This window comes from Corythoichthys intestinalis, chromosome 2 (genome assembly GCF_030265065.1).
Source record: "Corythoichthys intestinalis isolate RoL2023-P3 chromosome 2, ASM3026506v1, whole genome shotgun sequence".
In the NCBI taxonomy this organism is placed as follows: Eukaryota; Metazoa; Chordata; class Actinopteri; order Syngnathiformes; family Syngnathidae; genus Corythoichthys; species Corythoichthys intestinalis.
In genome coordinates, this window is record NC_080396.1 from 73715268 (window position 1) to 73728108 (window position 12841).

At 39.7% G+C, this 12841-nt stretch overlaps 1 protein-coding gene across 2 annotated transcripts; it reads right to left on the reverse strand.

The window, feature by feature from the left end:
- Positions 1 to 1112: 1112 nt before the first annotated feature.
- LOC130911524 (protein FAM110A-like) lies at positions 1113 to 12078 on the reverse strand. 2 transcript variants are annotated; one of them, XM_057829257.1, is made up of 4 exons: positions 11954 to 12078; positions 8133 to 8590; positions 7008 to 7067; positions 1113 to 1825 (listed from the first exon to the last, which is right to left on the reverse strand). In XM_057829257.1, the coding sequence occupies exons 2-4, from the start codon at positions 8514 to 8516 to the stop codon at positions 1232 to 1234; spliced, it is 1038 nt and encodes a 345-aa protein (XP_057685240.1). In that variant the 5' UTR covers positions 8517 to 8590; positions 11954 to 12078; the 3' UTR covers positions 1113 to 1231. The 2 variants fall into 2 exon arrangements, with proteins under 2 accessions (XP_057685240.1, XP_057685241.1); XM_057829258.1 differs by lacking the exon at positions 7008 to 7067.
- Positions 12079 to 12841: the final 763 nt, after the last annotated feature.

The window sequence follows — 12841 nt, forward strand, 5'->3', positions numbered from 1 at the left end:
CTGGTGATTGGACTGGCCAGTCCTGGAGGATCTTGATCTTCTTTGCCTTGAGGAACTTTGAGGTAGAGATTAAATACGCGATGGAGCACCATCCTGCTGCAGAATTTGTCCCTTTTTATAGTTAGGAATATAAGAGGCAGCTAAGATTGTTGATATTTCAGACTATTTATGTTGCCTTCCACCCTGCAGATCTCTCGCACACCCCCATACTGGATGTAACCCCAGACCATGATTTTCCCACCACCAAACTTCAATTTAATGCCGTTGTTGAGTTTCATTTAAAATGTATATTATAACAGGCCCTCATGGTTTAAACATCAGAGGGCCCACCAGGATTTGTCCAGGTCCTCCTGATTAGCCAATCCGGGCCTGCATCCGTCCCACCACCAGCACCACATGTGTCTAACGCCTTCAGCCACTCCCTCAACATAGAAAGACTTCAAGTCACAGCTTTAAATGGTATTTATTCAGACAGGCTTATTTCAACATTTATTTTAATCTTGTACAGTGTCCTGAAAGGTGCCTTGATATAAAATGTTTTATTATTGCAACAAGGTTACTCACTGAACATTTTGGATCATTTTTTGTTGTTTTCGAGCCAATTCCGGGTCACTCCCTGTTGATTTTGGCTCACTTTCTGATTGTTTTGGGCACATCTAAGACATTATTAATCTTTTTTTTTTTCTTAGGCAAATCTGGGTCACTTCCTGATAATTTTGGGACACTTCCTGTAAATTTGGGGGCACTAACTAAGACTTTGTGGATCATTTTTTTCTTAGGCAATTCTGGGTCACTTCCTGTTGATCTCGGACATTTTTCTGTCGCTGCGAGAGCTGTGCGCCCTTACCTCTTCTTTAAGAACAGATTTGAGTGTAGATGTTTTTGATAGTGTAGATCAGAGGTCTCAAACCGGTCCTCAAAGGGCCGCAGTGGGTACTGGATTTCATTCCAACCAAACGAGAACAATCCCTTTTCACCAATCTGGTGTCTAACAAGTGTAATCAGTTAATTGCAGTCAGGTGCTGCTTACTTTAGCAGAAACCTCATTGGTTGAACTGTCTGTTTTGGATCTGTTGGAACAAAGACCAGGACCCACTGCGGCCCTTTGTGGAATCGGTTTGAGACCCCTGGTGTAGATAGTTTTTGGAACATGTCGGAGAAAAAGAGTAAGTGTCCGCGCCCGCGTGGCTCTTCTCCTTTTCCCTAAAGCTGAAAATTTTCCGCACGACATTCACTTTTGCTGGTGTAGGCCGTAAAGCCATTTGATGACCCTGGCGTTCCTCTCGATGACCGAGACGGCGTCGGGAACTCGCTCCTCGGCCTCCTCGTCGCCGGAAGCGGCGCACTCCGTCCCGGGGGCGCTGACGCTGCGGAAACGGCCCAGCGAAAGCGCGTCCGAAGCCGATCCGGCCAACTCCTGCACGTCGGCGGCGTCCAAGCCGCACAGGTCGAAGAACCGTTCCAGTTCCGTCCCGGCGCGAGAAAATCGCTCACTCGTGTCCGATTTGGAGCGGCTCAGAGACCGCCGGGGCGAGCCGGAGAGGCGGGCCGCGTCCGGGGAGGGAGGGGCCAAAAATGGAGGGCGCTCCGGAGCGGATGGCGCAGCTTTTAGAGGGGAGGGCGGGCCTTTGGCGTAGAGGAGGAGGAGCTGAGAGATAGCTGGGCGGAGGGGCCGCAACAACGGAGGTGCACCAAAGGGACGGCAAATGAATGGCGGCGGTCGGTGAGGGATTCTGGCGCCGGCTTGAGGGATCACATCCACTCGCCGCACCGTTCCCGACGTCGGGGATCCCGGACCATCTGGCCGCTCTGACTTGGCGCCCACCTAGAATGAGAGGTACACTCATTATGTCACTGTGCGGATACTTGGCCTAACGTGACCAGGAAATGCCCCAAAATCAACTGATGATCAAAAATGTACAGGAAGCGACTGTGGAATTCACCCAAATGCAGTGGCACAAGCCGCGCAACAAGACGTTGAGCACCGAATTCAACATGTATGTCGTGAGCCGAAAAGGGGCCCTGTCACAAGGAATACCCAGTCAAAATTACTCCCACTCCTGTTTTTCCTTTTATTACTTACACCCTTAACCTTCGTCTTGTGTTAGCTTTCTGTTACTTTACCCGGTGTTCGGGTCGTTTTTGACCAGTGTTTTAAATCTGCCATAGAATTAGAGCTGAAACAAATACTCGAGCAACTCGAGTTTAAAAACTGATCCGAGTAATTTTATTCACCGCGAGTAATCGTTTGTTTTGACAGCTCTAAGCATCACGTTTTGCTCGGACTACTTTTAATGCGGGACAACGCGCTGATGTTACGTGCGTAGAGGACGAAGCAAAAAAAAAAAAAAAAAAACTTACTGCAGCCGACAGCCGCTACAAACGACGCTGATGTTGCTAAATACTAGCCCGCACGATGCTACGTTGGTAGCAGGTAGCGTCTGATGCGTCTCATAGAGATCACATGTATGTTGAACTAGATGCGAAATGACAGACTCGGCCGCGTCTGGGCAGCGTTACTAAACTACTGCCATCTTAAAGCAGTAGAGCGCTAAGCGCTAATAAAGAGCGCTAAGCGCTAATAATTCAATTCAATTCAATTTTATTTGTATAGCCCTCAATCACAACAGAAGTCTCAAAGGGCTTTACAGAGGCAATATGATACACAATTAGAAATGAAATATGATTAACGTTACTGTCACAAGCTCACGTAACGTTAGGTCTGCGGAGGGCTAGGTTTCTATTAATTATGACCACTGTCGATGCGTGGCTAACGTGTCTTACATACATGCTTTAACATAACATAGCGTTGTGGAGTGATGAGGGTGTAAAATAAAAACCTAAAAATGCTATCTATCAATTTTAGCTCAGTAGTCATTGCTGGATAAAACACCAAGTAGCACTGGTCCCTAATGTGCTCCAATACAGCCTGTATCATACATTTATTTTGAACACTGCAAAAAGTTTAGACTAACTTAAAACCTAACTAGAACTTGAAAATGGCTTGCCACAAATAGAAATTCAATTGAAACACGTGGGGAAAAAATCCTAACTTTTAAGTGATGTGTGTTATCAAGCGTAACAGCATTTTTAGGTAAGATATATATTTTTTATATTTATTTATTTATTTATTTTTAATAAGATCCAAGTTTTTTGAGTGAAAGCAGCAAATTAGTCTTATTTTTTAAAAATTCTAGTTACATCTGAGATGCAATTGTTGGCTGTTTTCAACAGTATACATCGAAAATAAAGACATTGATTGACTGAAAATGGTTCAAGATTAGATGAAATGTCTTGTTTTCTCATGTATATTTATAATTGCTCTTCACCTAAAAATATATTTGTTTTATCCGATTACTCGATTAATCGATAGAATTTTCAGTCGATTACTCGATTACTAAAATATTCGATAGCTGCAGCCCTACATAGAATACAATCAAAAGACAAATATTCATGATCCAATGTGTTTCTTCTGTCTTGGTTATGTTGTTAGGCTTCCTTATCCATGAAAACTTGCTTGAAATATTTTTCTTGTACACATTGAGGGCATTTCTTTTGAAAGCATACTCGTTTTCAATTTTTTTTAAAAAAAATGCCCACCCCAAAATCCCAAGACAATTACATAAATAATTCAAAGGTTGTCACGCTACCAGACTATTCCTGAGGGATAACAGAACACATTGGTTAAATGTTTGTAGTTGTATATACTTTCATTCTAGTATTATCAACTATAATAACATATATGATGTTAGGGTCAATTTCGACCCGTACATGTTTACTTACAAATAATAAAGGGGTGGGAAAAAAATGGTAATTTCTCTGTGGTTGTTTTGGCTGATGTTGAGGTTGAGCATGCAGAATATGCCGCTGTGGACATGGAAGGAGTATATGGTCAGCTCTGCAGCTGAATGTGATTGGGCGCGCTCGGGTGGGGGGTCCCGGTGCCGGGATTGGCGGTAGGGTGGCGTAGGGTCTGTTTCCAACGGACTTACACTCACAAGGGATTCACACGATTACTGGGTTCTAGATCTGAGCTGATTTGTGTACACTCTACCCCTCCCAATCACTTAGCTTATAGACTTCCCTCACCCACCTCCCCTTCTTTCCCTGGTCAACAGGCCCCCCGCATGGTGTCAACCGGAAATAGATCTAGCCGACGATAACACCAACATATTAATAGTGTAAGCGTTCAATTAGGGGTGTGACAAAATACCGAAATGGTGATATTTTGTGATACTTTGTATCCCAAAAGGTTATCGATATGATCCTGCCAAGAATCGAGATATTGTTTTAAAAAGGTGTCAATGTCTAAAAATTTAAAATGAACCAACAAGTTGCTACCGAAATTTTCCACCATGATAGTGTCTCAGTTAACTCTAAGGCTGCATTGACGGTGCTCGACGTCCAATCCATTTAGACTGAGAACGTTCGTTCATTCGAAACCAGAGCATTCACAGTCATTCTGTCCGATTTTCAGGGCATTTACAGGTCACTTGCTGTTCATTTTAGGACATTTACAGGTCATTTTCTGTTGAGTTTGAGCGACTGCCTATTCATTTGGGTGATTCCCAGGTCATTTCCTGTTCTGTAACTCAAAATAAGAGACCCATAAAATACCCCAAACTCAACAGGAAGTAACTGAAAATGAAAACGTAAATTACCTTAAATGGCCCAAAAATTACCTCATTGCCTGGCATTGGCTGCCACTACCGGCCATAGATGTTCAATCCGTTTTAAGTGAGAGGGATGGCAGCGAACGAACGAATGTTCATTCGCTGCCACCCTCCCAGTTCAAATGAATTGGAGATCTACTAATGATAAACTCATTCCAATTCACAGCAGAAGCTTGTTTTTCTGTTTATTAGTTGTTTATAGAATATCCTAGAATGATTTCCTGACCAATGTATCGATAATCGTCGTATCGTCAGGTCATCGTTATCCTGAGCTTTGTATTGCAAATCGTATCGCATCGTGAGGTACCAAGAGGTTCGCACTCCTGAGTGCAATGCATTTCTTGTTGTTTGTGTTTCTTTTGTTTTCTTGTGTTTCTTTTTTTCTGTTCCCTCATAACTCCTTCCTGTTTGCTGCTTAGTCATAATAAACGAGGAATGTTATATGATCACAATGTGAGTATGTCACACTCTCAATGTGAAACATTAAAACTGTTCAGACAAACCGGACACATAGACTTCCATTCTCCGTGTCAAACAGCTCAACAGGACAGATTTACAAAAAATAAATAAAAACGACTTGTCTTATTTGTGTACTGAGAATTTTTTATGTTTTATACTCAGAACTAGAGATGGCCAAATGAAGTCTCATGAAGCTATGAAGCTTTGCAGCCAATTCGTTTGCACATGTAGCAAAGCTTCATAGTGCTTCATTTACTCTATGGCGCCATCAAGTGGTCTACAAGCCCAAGAGGTCAACAGTGTTAAGAATTCAATGGCTATTTGCTTAAAACCCTTTCTTGCCAAATGTATCACATTTGATACATTTAGAATTTCATGATTTTGAGACTAATTCAGAATATTGAAATATCTTCCCCCCCCCCAAAAAATAGATGCAAGTCAACTCTTGCATCTGCGGGTTCCATGAGAAAAAAAAGGGGATTTAGCAAGGGTTACAGATATTAGAGCACTTATTACACTATTTTTTTTTCTTAACAAATTATAAAAAAAGGTTTCATTAAGACCTTATTTTTCAAATTTGTGATTCTCTGACAATTGCTTCATATTGCAGGCATTACAGGGTTAAGACAAAGATATGAATGTGCTTGTGTTAGTAATTTAGTATGTGAACAAAATAAAACAAGTGCTAAGGATAATTTGTTATTCATTTTTATTTAGAAATAATAGCTTTCCCACAGTGGCTGGCTTTAAACGGTGTCTTTTTTTTGGACAATATTTCACCAGCTTTAGAAAATATTCTTTCACAAGGCACAGATGAAGCTGGGGTGCAAAGTAATGCGAGTGCCAGTTTATATAAATTTGGGTAGGTATTTTTATGTGTCTCCCAGTACACTAATGCAGTGTTTTTCAACCTTTTTTGAGCCGCGGCACACTTTTGGCATGAAAAAAAAATCTCAAGGCACGCCACCTGCAAAAAAATTGATTAATTTCTGTAGATTATATTAACATTATGAAGTCGTTTCTAGTTAATCGAGTAATCGGATAAGGAACATAAAAATTCAAAATTCCTGAGCTGAGCCTCAAACGGTATAAAACAAATAAATGAGGATCTAAGCACAACAAAAGAACAACTGGCTAAATTACATAGCAAAAGTCCGCTAGCTTCAATACTATAAAATGCTAACTTTTTTTTTTTTACAATGCTCTTAACAAATAGTTCAAACAGATATTTCTACAAAAACAGCGAAATATACCTGTGAACTAAATTACGAATGTATTAAAAAAAACATTAGCGCAAACAAAAACTTAGCTTGTGTTGGTCTAAACAGGGAGCAGCGGGATTCAGCCATATGAAATGAGTTATGTCAAATTCCCTGTTGGCACTAGAGGGCAGTGTGTCCACCCAAATTAATAAAACTAAATGCAAACACTTTGAAAACAAACAATCACATGTCAATGAATTTTGTCAATTTCTGATGTAGCATCACTCCTTTATAAAAACCTTCATCGTTGTCACCGTTATAGTTTTGCCAGCTAGCTGCAGGTCGCTAGCCCCAATGCCACTCTTACCTCTTAACCAAACAATGTTATTAGCTATCTATTGACACCTACTGATATGGAAGAGTATTGCATGATTACGGACCTTTGGACAGCACAGACAATGAGCAACTGCACATTTGTGGATGTAATATCCCCAAAAAATTTTAAGCAAAAGCGCATGATTTTCCACGGCACGCCAGACACTATGCCACGGCACACTAGTGGACTAATGGATTGTTCATTCTGTCGATGTTTGGTTCAGATAGGTACTTTTGGACCTACAGGACTGCATCAGCTAGGGTGGGGATGGGGATTAATAAAGTTTTTCTCCCTTACCTTATTGCATGGGTGTCCAAACCTGTCCGCAAGGGCCGCTGTGGGTCCTGGGTTTTGTTCCTACCAATCGAGCAACAGACAGTTTAACCAGTGAGGTTTGTGCTAAAACAAGCAGCACCTGACTGCAATCAACTGATTACACTTGTGAGACACCAGATTGGTGAAAAGATGTGGTCTTGTTTTGTAGGAATGAAATCCAGCACCAACTGCGGCCCTATATGGAATAGTTTGGACACCACTGCCTTATTGGAAGCAATCAAATCAAAATGTTCCCATACAGGGGAGGATCGCCTTTTTCGCGCAAGTTCCATCGTAAGCAACGGACAAGGCTCGAAAAAAGATTGCACAAGTTGCTCTGTTGAACTGTTGCGCACAGGTGTAACTAGTATAGGAGCCCAAAATCCACAAAATGTGAGATAACAGGCGATCGCCATTGCGTTTTGCAACCAATTTATACCGTAGTCTGTACTGTGTTTGCAATGCGCGCCAAACGTCGGATCACTCCCAAAGAGTTTATGCGATTCAGCCGGCCGGTGAGGCTTTACACGTCACCATTTCCGGGTTTTGCCGAAATGACGCGCGTCTCGATACAAGCTTCGTGGAAACGCCCCTCCCATTACCCGACACAAGCTTCGGAACCTCGGCCCATTTCGTCCCATCACTACTCAGAACCTGGATTAAGAACTAAGAAGTTATATGTGATTAAAACACTACAGTTGTGGACTACAGTTAAGTCAGGAAGCTGTAAGAAAATATTTTTTTAAGGAAATTGTTATCCATTTTGACTTCAATGTTACAACATGCCTAAAACAACTTGAAATTGTGAAGGTCATTGAAAAGAAGTGACATTTATCCGATTAATCGTTTAATTAATCGTTCGATAAATCAATGGCAGCTAATGAGTTGATTTTAGGGCATTTCAGGTCATTTCCTGTTGCTTGTGGGGCATTTTTGAGTCACTTCTTATGGATTTCTGGGCATTACAAGTCACTTCCTGTTTAGTTTGGGTTAAAGTGACCCAGGAATGTCCCAAAATGAACATAAGTGACCCATCTCCAATAACCCGCCCCCCCCCCAGTCTTTCAGTTCCTATAACATTCACGGGAGCCGCCGTTACGTACTCACCTTGGCGGGACGGGAAGGCGGCGTATCCGACGTGTCCGTCTTCCTTGGAGCAGACTCGGCGCCGTCGCCAACGTCACTGATCAGACTGCTGAGATGCCGCAGGTCCAACTGGACAGCTTCCCGCTCGCTCCGGACGGGGGTCCTCTTTAACGCGGCAGCGAGGGGGACGTTGAGCGGACACTTGCGTACATCCAGAGGCGAGAGCGGCCTCCGCTTGGACAGCGCTGCCTGGCTTTTGACATACTTGGCTTTGTCCGCTTCCAGCCGTTCCACAGCGCTCTGCTTCGATCTCCCGTCACCTGGCGGACTTTGCCGGCGAGAGATGGGACCTTTGACGCGAGGGAAGGTCCCGCCGACGGGGCGCCGGACGCCCTCCGCCGGCATTTTCTTTGTGCTTTCCGTTTGGAAATGGAATAGCTTGTCCTCTTTGTCAAGAACACATGACTGTCCTGCACGACCTGCCAAGAGACATCAAATGGAAAGTGTGGAAACAAGTACGATATGGAGTAAGCCTGAACGATATATCGTTTAAACATCGCCATCGCGATGTGTGCGTGCGCGATAGTCCCATCGCAAGGACGTGCGATAGTTTTTTTTTTTTTTTAATCCACATACACCTTGCTTTCTGCTCTGCGCTCTGCGCAGAGCCTCACACCCTCCCTCTCCCACCTCTTTGAACCTCACAGTCACTGCAGCACCTGCTTATTAAAGTTAACGATGCTGGTATCTTTGATCTTGCCAAAGAAGCGGACATCACAGCGCAGCAGCTGTCAATCATCGTTTAACTTGTTAAACAGTTTCTGCAAGGAAGTTGCTTTGGAATGAATGTGTGTGTGTGTGGAGACGTTTGAGAGATATAAATAAATCTGAATAAATACATTGAGCACACACACACAAAAAATAAAAATTTGGGGGGCGGGGTGCGCAACTTTGCCGTTTTTCACTTATCACGGCGGGTTTTGGTCCCCATTAACCGCGAAAAACGAGGGATCACTGTACACTGGTCATTGCGAGTCATCCAGTCTTTCCAAACAGCTATTCAAGTCATCTAGTGAAAATATCTTTAAAAAAAAAAATATATATATATATATATATATTTTTTTTTTTTTTTTTTTTTTAAATATCGCAATATAATATCGCAAACCCAAAAAAAAATCGCAGCAATATCGTTCAGGCCTAATATGGAGGTAGATTTCTGTCTTTATTATTCAATCCAAAAAAAAGGTTGCTTCAACAAAATATATATTTTCAATAAAAAAAAAAAAAATCAAAAAAAAAGTTTCAATGCAAAAATAAATTTGAAACAAAAAAAAATACATTTGAAAACTTTTTCTTTGATTAAATTTTTTTTTCTTTGATTGAAAAACAAAAAAATTACTTTAAAAAAATATTCACTCGCATGACTTTTAAACAAATTACATCACAATGAAAAAATTGGCGTCTGTAAAAAAAGTCACGGATATCTAACTCATAACTATCGCTTAATTGTATTTTTTTCGTTACCGTCACATTTTCTATTCTAGATGAAATTCTAGATGATAAATAATCAATCCAAACAAAGAAAAATTGAAAAAAATTAAAAAAAAGTTTAAAAAGGTAAACATATGAAAATGAAAATCTCGACCACTTCTTGATGTCTGCGATTTCTGCATTGCGACCTTTGGTATATTACCATGTTTCACCCATAAAATCCCCCAAAAATACGGCTGGGGCCATTCACAGCTGTGTCTTGACACTCGGTGATACATGGTACATGGAGTTTTTGGATTGAAAAGAGGTAATTACGCGATAATATCTCGTTAAAATCATGGCACCTTTAATTATGCTCTTGCGTGCTCTCACCTTCAGTTAAGGTTTTGCTGTTTAATTTTTTTTTTTTTTTTTTTTTTTTTAAATGATGTCCCGTTCAAAATGTTTCTTCCCCCAGAAAATTGAGATTTTAAGCTCTCTAATGATGTATCACACATGCATGTAGGACAATTTTGGAAATTTGGCCAAATTGAGGGTCTCAGAGCGGAACTTCAAGTCACCTGAGTGTTTTCCGCCATGTTAAATATTGCTATTGATCCTGAAAATATAGGTGATTATCTCTGCATTTAGTGATTTTTGTGCATCTAGTGTCAAATCTGAGACTTTTATGTTGTGTTATATACAAAATAATTAATCGGGATTTTTATAAGGAAACGACTTTGAATTTTTAGATGCCGCTGCTCATGGAGACTCATATATGGCCAAGGTAGGTGCATGTTTTGGTTTTAGGTCGGTAGCAGCTTTGGTTTTGAAAATATTGGAATTTGAAGTTTTTGAAAACAGGCCCCCTGATGAATCGGCACCATTTGCCGTGTCATGTCAATAGGTTATGAAGTCTATGATTGAAGAAATACTTTTAGTGTTTTGGCCATATTATGGGTAGGAAATTTGTGTCTAAATCATTCATTCCCAGAAAAAAATTGCTTCAATCAAAAAAAACTATTTTCAATCAAAGAAAAAAATAATTTTCAAAAATAAAATTGCCCCCCCCCAAAAAAAAATATATACAGTATATATATATATATATATTGCAAATATATATATATATTTTTTTAAATTTAAGTGTCAATTTTTTGAAGTGGAAAAAGTTTTGAAGGCACTTTTTTATTTATTGAATCATTTTGACACAAAGGTCGAACTTAGCTGCTACTTCCGACATGTTTGAATGACAAGTGGCTACACCAATGGCTTACTCACTTAAATTAAAAAAATACATATACTTCAAATCATAAATATATTTTCCAAAAATATATTTTAAGGAAAGGGCAATTTTATTTATTTATTTATTTATTATTAATATTTTCTTTGATTGAAAATAGTTTTTTTGATTGAAGCAACTTTTTCTGGGATTGAATGAATTAGACACAAATGTCCTACCCATAATATGGCCCAACACAATAAGGATTACTTCAAAGAAAACAGTTTCAGTGAAAAATTAAGTGTTCAAAAAATTTCTAAGTCTCAAATATTTTGTCGCATTCAAAAACTTTTCTACGATTGAAATTGTTTTATTTTTGATTGAAGTGATTTTTCTTTTGAAAATATATAAGTTGTATTAATGAAAAAAATGGTTTTCAAATGCGTTTTTTGAGTTTCAAATGTATTTTTGCATTCACATTTTTTATTGAAGCAACGATTTTTTGGGGGGATTGAATAATAGAGACAAATCTACCTCCATAGTACGAGGGCTCCCTCTGGCGGTATGCAAAAGATTCACTGGAGGAAATGTTTGATCAACTGATCATCAAGCAAACGTTTGTTGTATTTAACTACAAAACAAGCCTCACATTTCAACTTTAACAATTATACATTATACGGCGACGTCTTTGGACATCTTTTTTTACGAGGAAAAGGCCACCTGTTGAGCTAAAAGAGAAGCCTACAATCATGTCTATTCTGCATAATATGTGGCTAAAAGCTAGCAAACGAGGCTACAAAAGCGAAAATACCTCATGGCGAACCGTATTGCTAAAGCCAAGAAACCCATTTCTAATGGCTTTTTTATTTGAATTTTTTTTAAAGGCGAAATTCAAGAATTGCCATTTGATTCGAGGGTTTACTTTTGCAAGAAAGTTAAATAGGATTTGTCTGGTTGTGCTTGAGAAACTGGCGTTTGGTCTAGCGATAAACAAACAGATGAAACGTCAAGCAAGCAAACCTGTCTTGAAGAAGAGCGAGAGGGAGGGTGGGAGGGCTTGCCTACACTTGTCTTTCCTTCCTTCCGCACGTCAAAACATTCCTCCACACAGGGCATACAGCAAATTTGTTGAGAAAGAATTGGCAAAACTCACGTGGAAATGTGTGGTTCCGCGTAGGTCAAAGCGTCGGACCGAAGTTTCCTCAAAAGAGACTGACTTGAAATGAGGAGGGGAAGAGGAGAGAAGCACCGGTCAAACCCGTGTAACGACCCGCCCGGTGGCCCCGCCTACCTTCTTGCTGATTGGTGGAAACCGGATAAATTCCATTCACCTGCGCATCGACTTTTTTTTCCATTTAGGTCAAATTCTCGTCATTTTTTCTTTTAATGAAATCCAAACATGACTTTCTCCCCATTTTTGTATAGTATTTATAAGAAGTGCAAGATAAAAAGAAAAATAAATAAATATATGAAGTATGAAATACAATTTTTAAAAAAAGACTATTTACTCTTTCTCCCCCCTTTTTATTTACGAAAAGGAAAATAAAAATGAATCGTGATTCCTCACTACTTTGCGCTTCAAACTCTTCGTCCATCGCACATTTTTCCAATGAAAAAATTAATACAGCATTTTATTTTGAAATGCTAAAATATGTGCATGTATGATTTATACATGTACTGTACATATGATTTTCTTTATATATATCTCATATCATAATCATTAAATTTGCAGTGCTTGAAAAGCATTTAATTAAATATTAGGTTATGTAAATAATGAAAATAAGCTCCGCCTTTACTATGCTGAATTTTAATTTTCTTGGGGCGGGGGGGCATTAACCGCGAGGAATCATTGTACAGAAAGAAAATTCAAAATAAATGAAAAGCAGATACTTCGAATTTATTTATACATTACCCCCCCCCCCCCACACACACACACACACATTATATATATATATATATATATATATATATATATATATATATATATATATATATACAGTACTGTGCAAAAGTTTTAGGCAGGACACCTGCCTGAAACTTT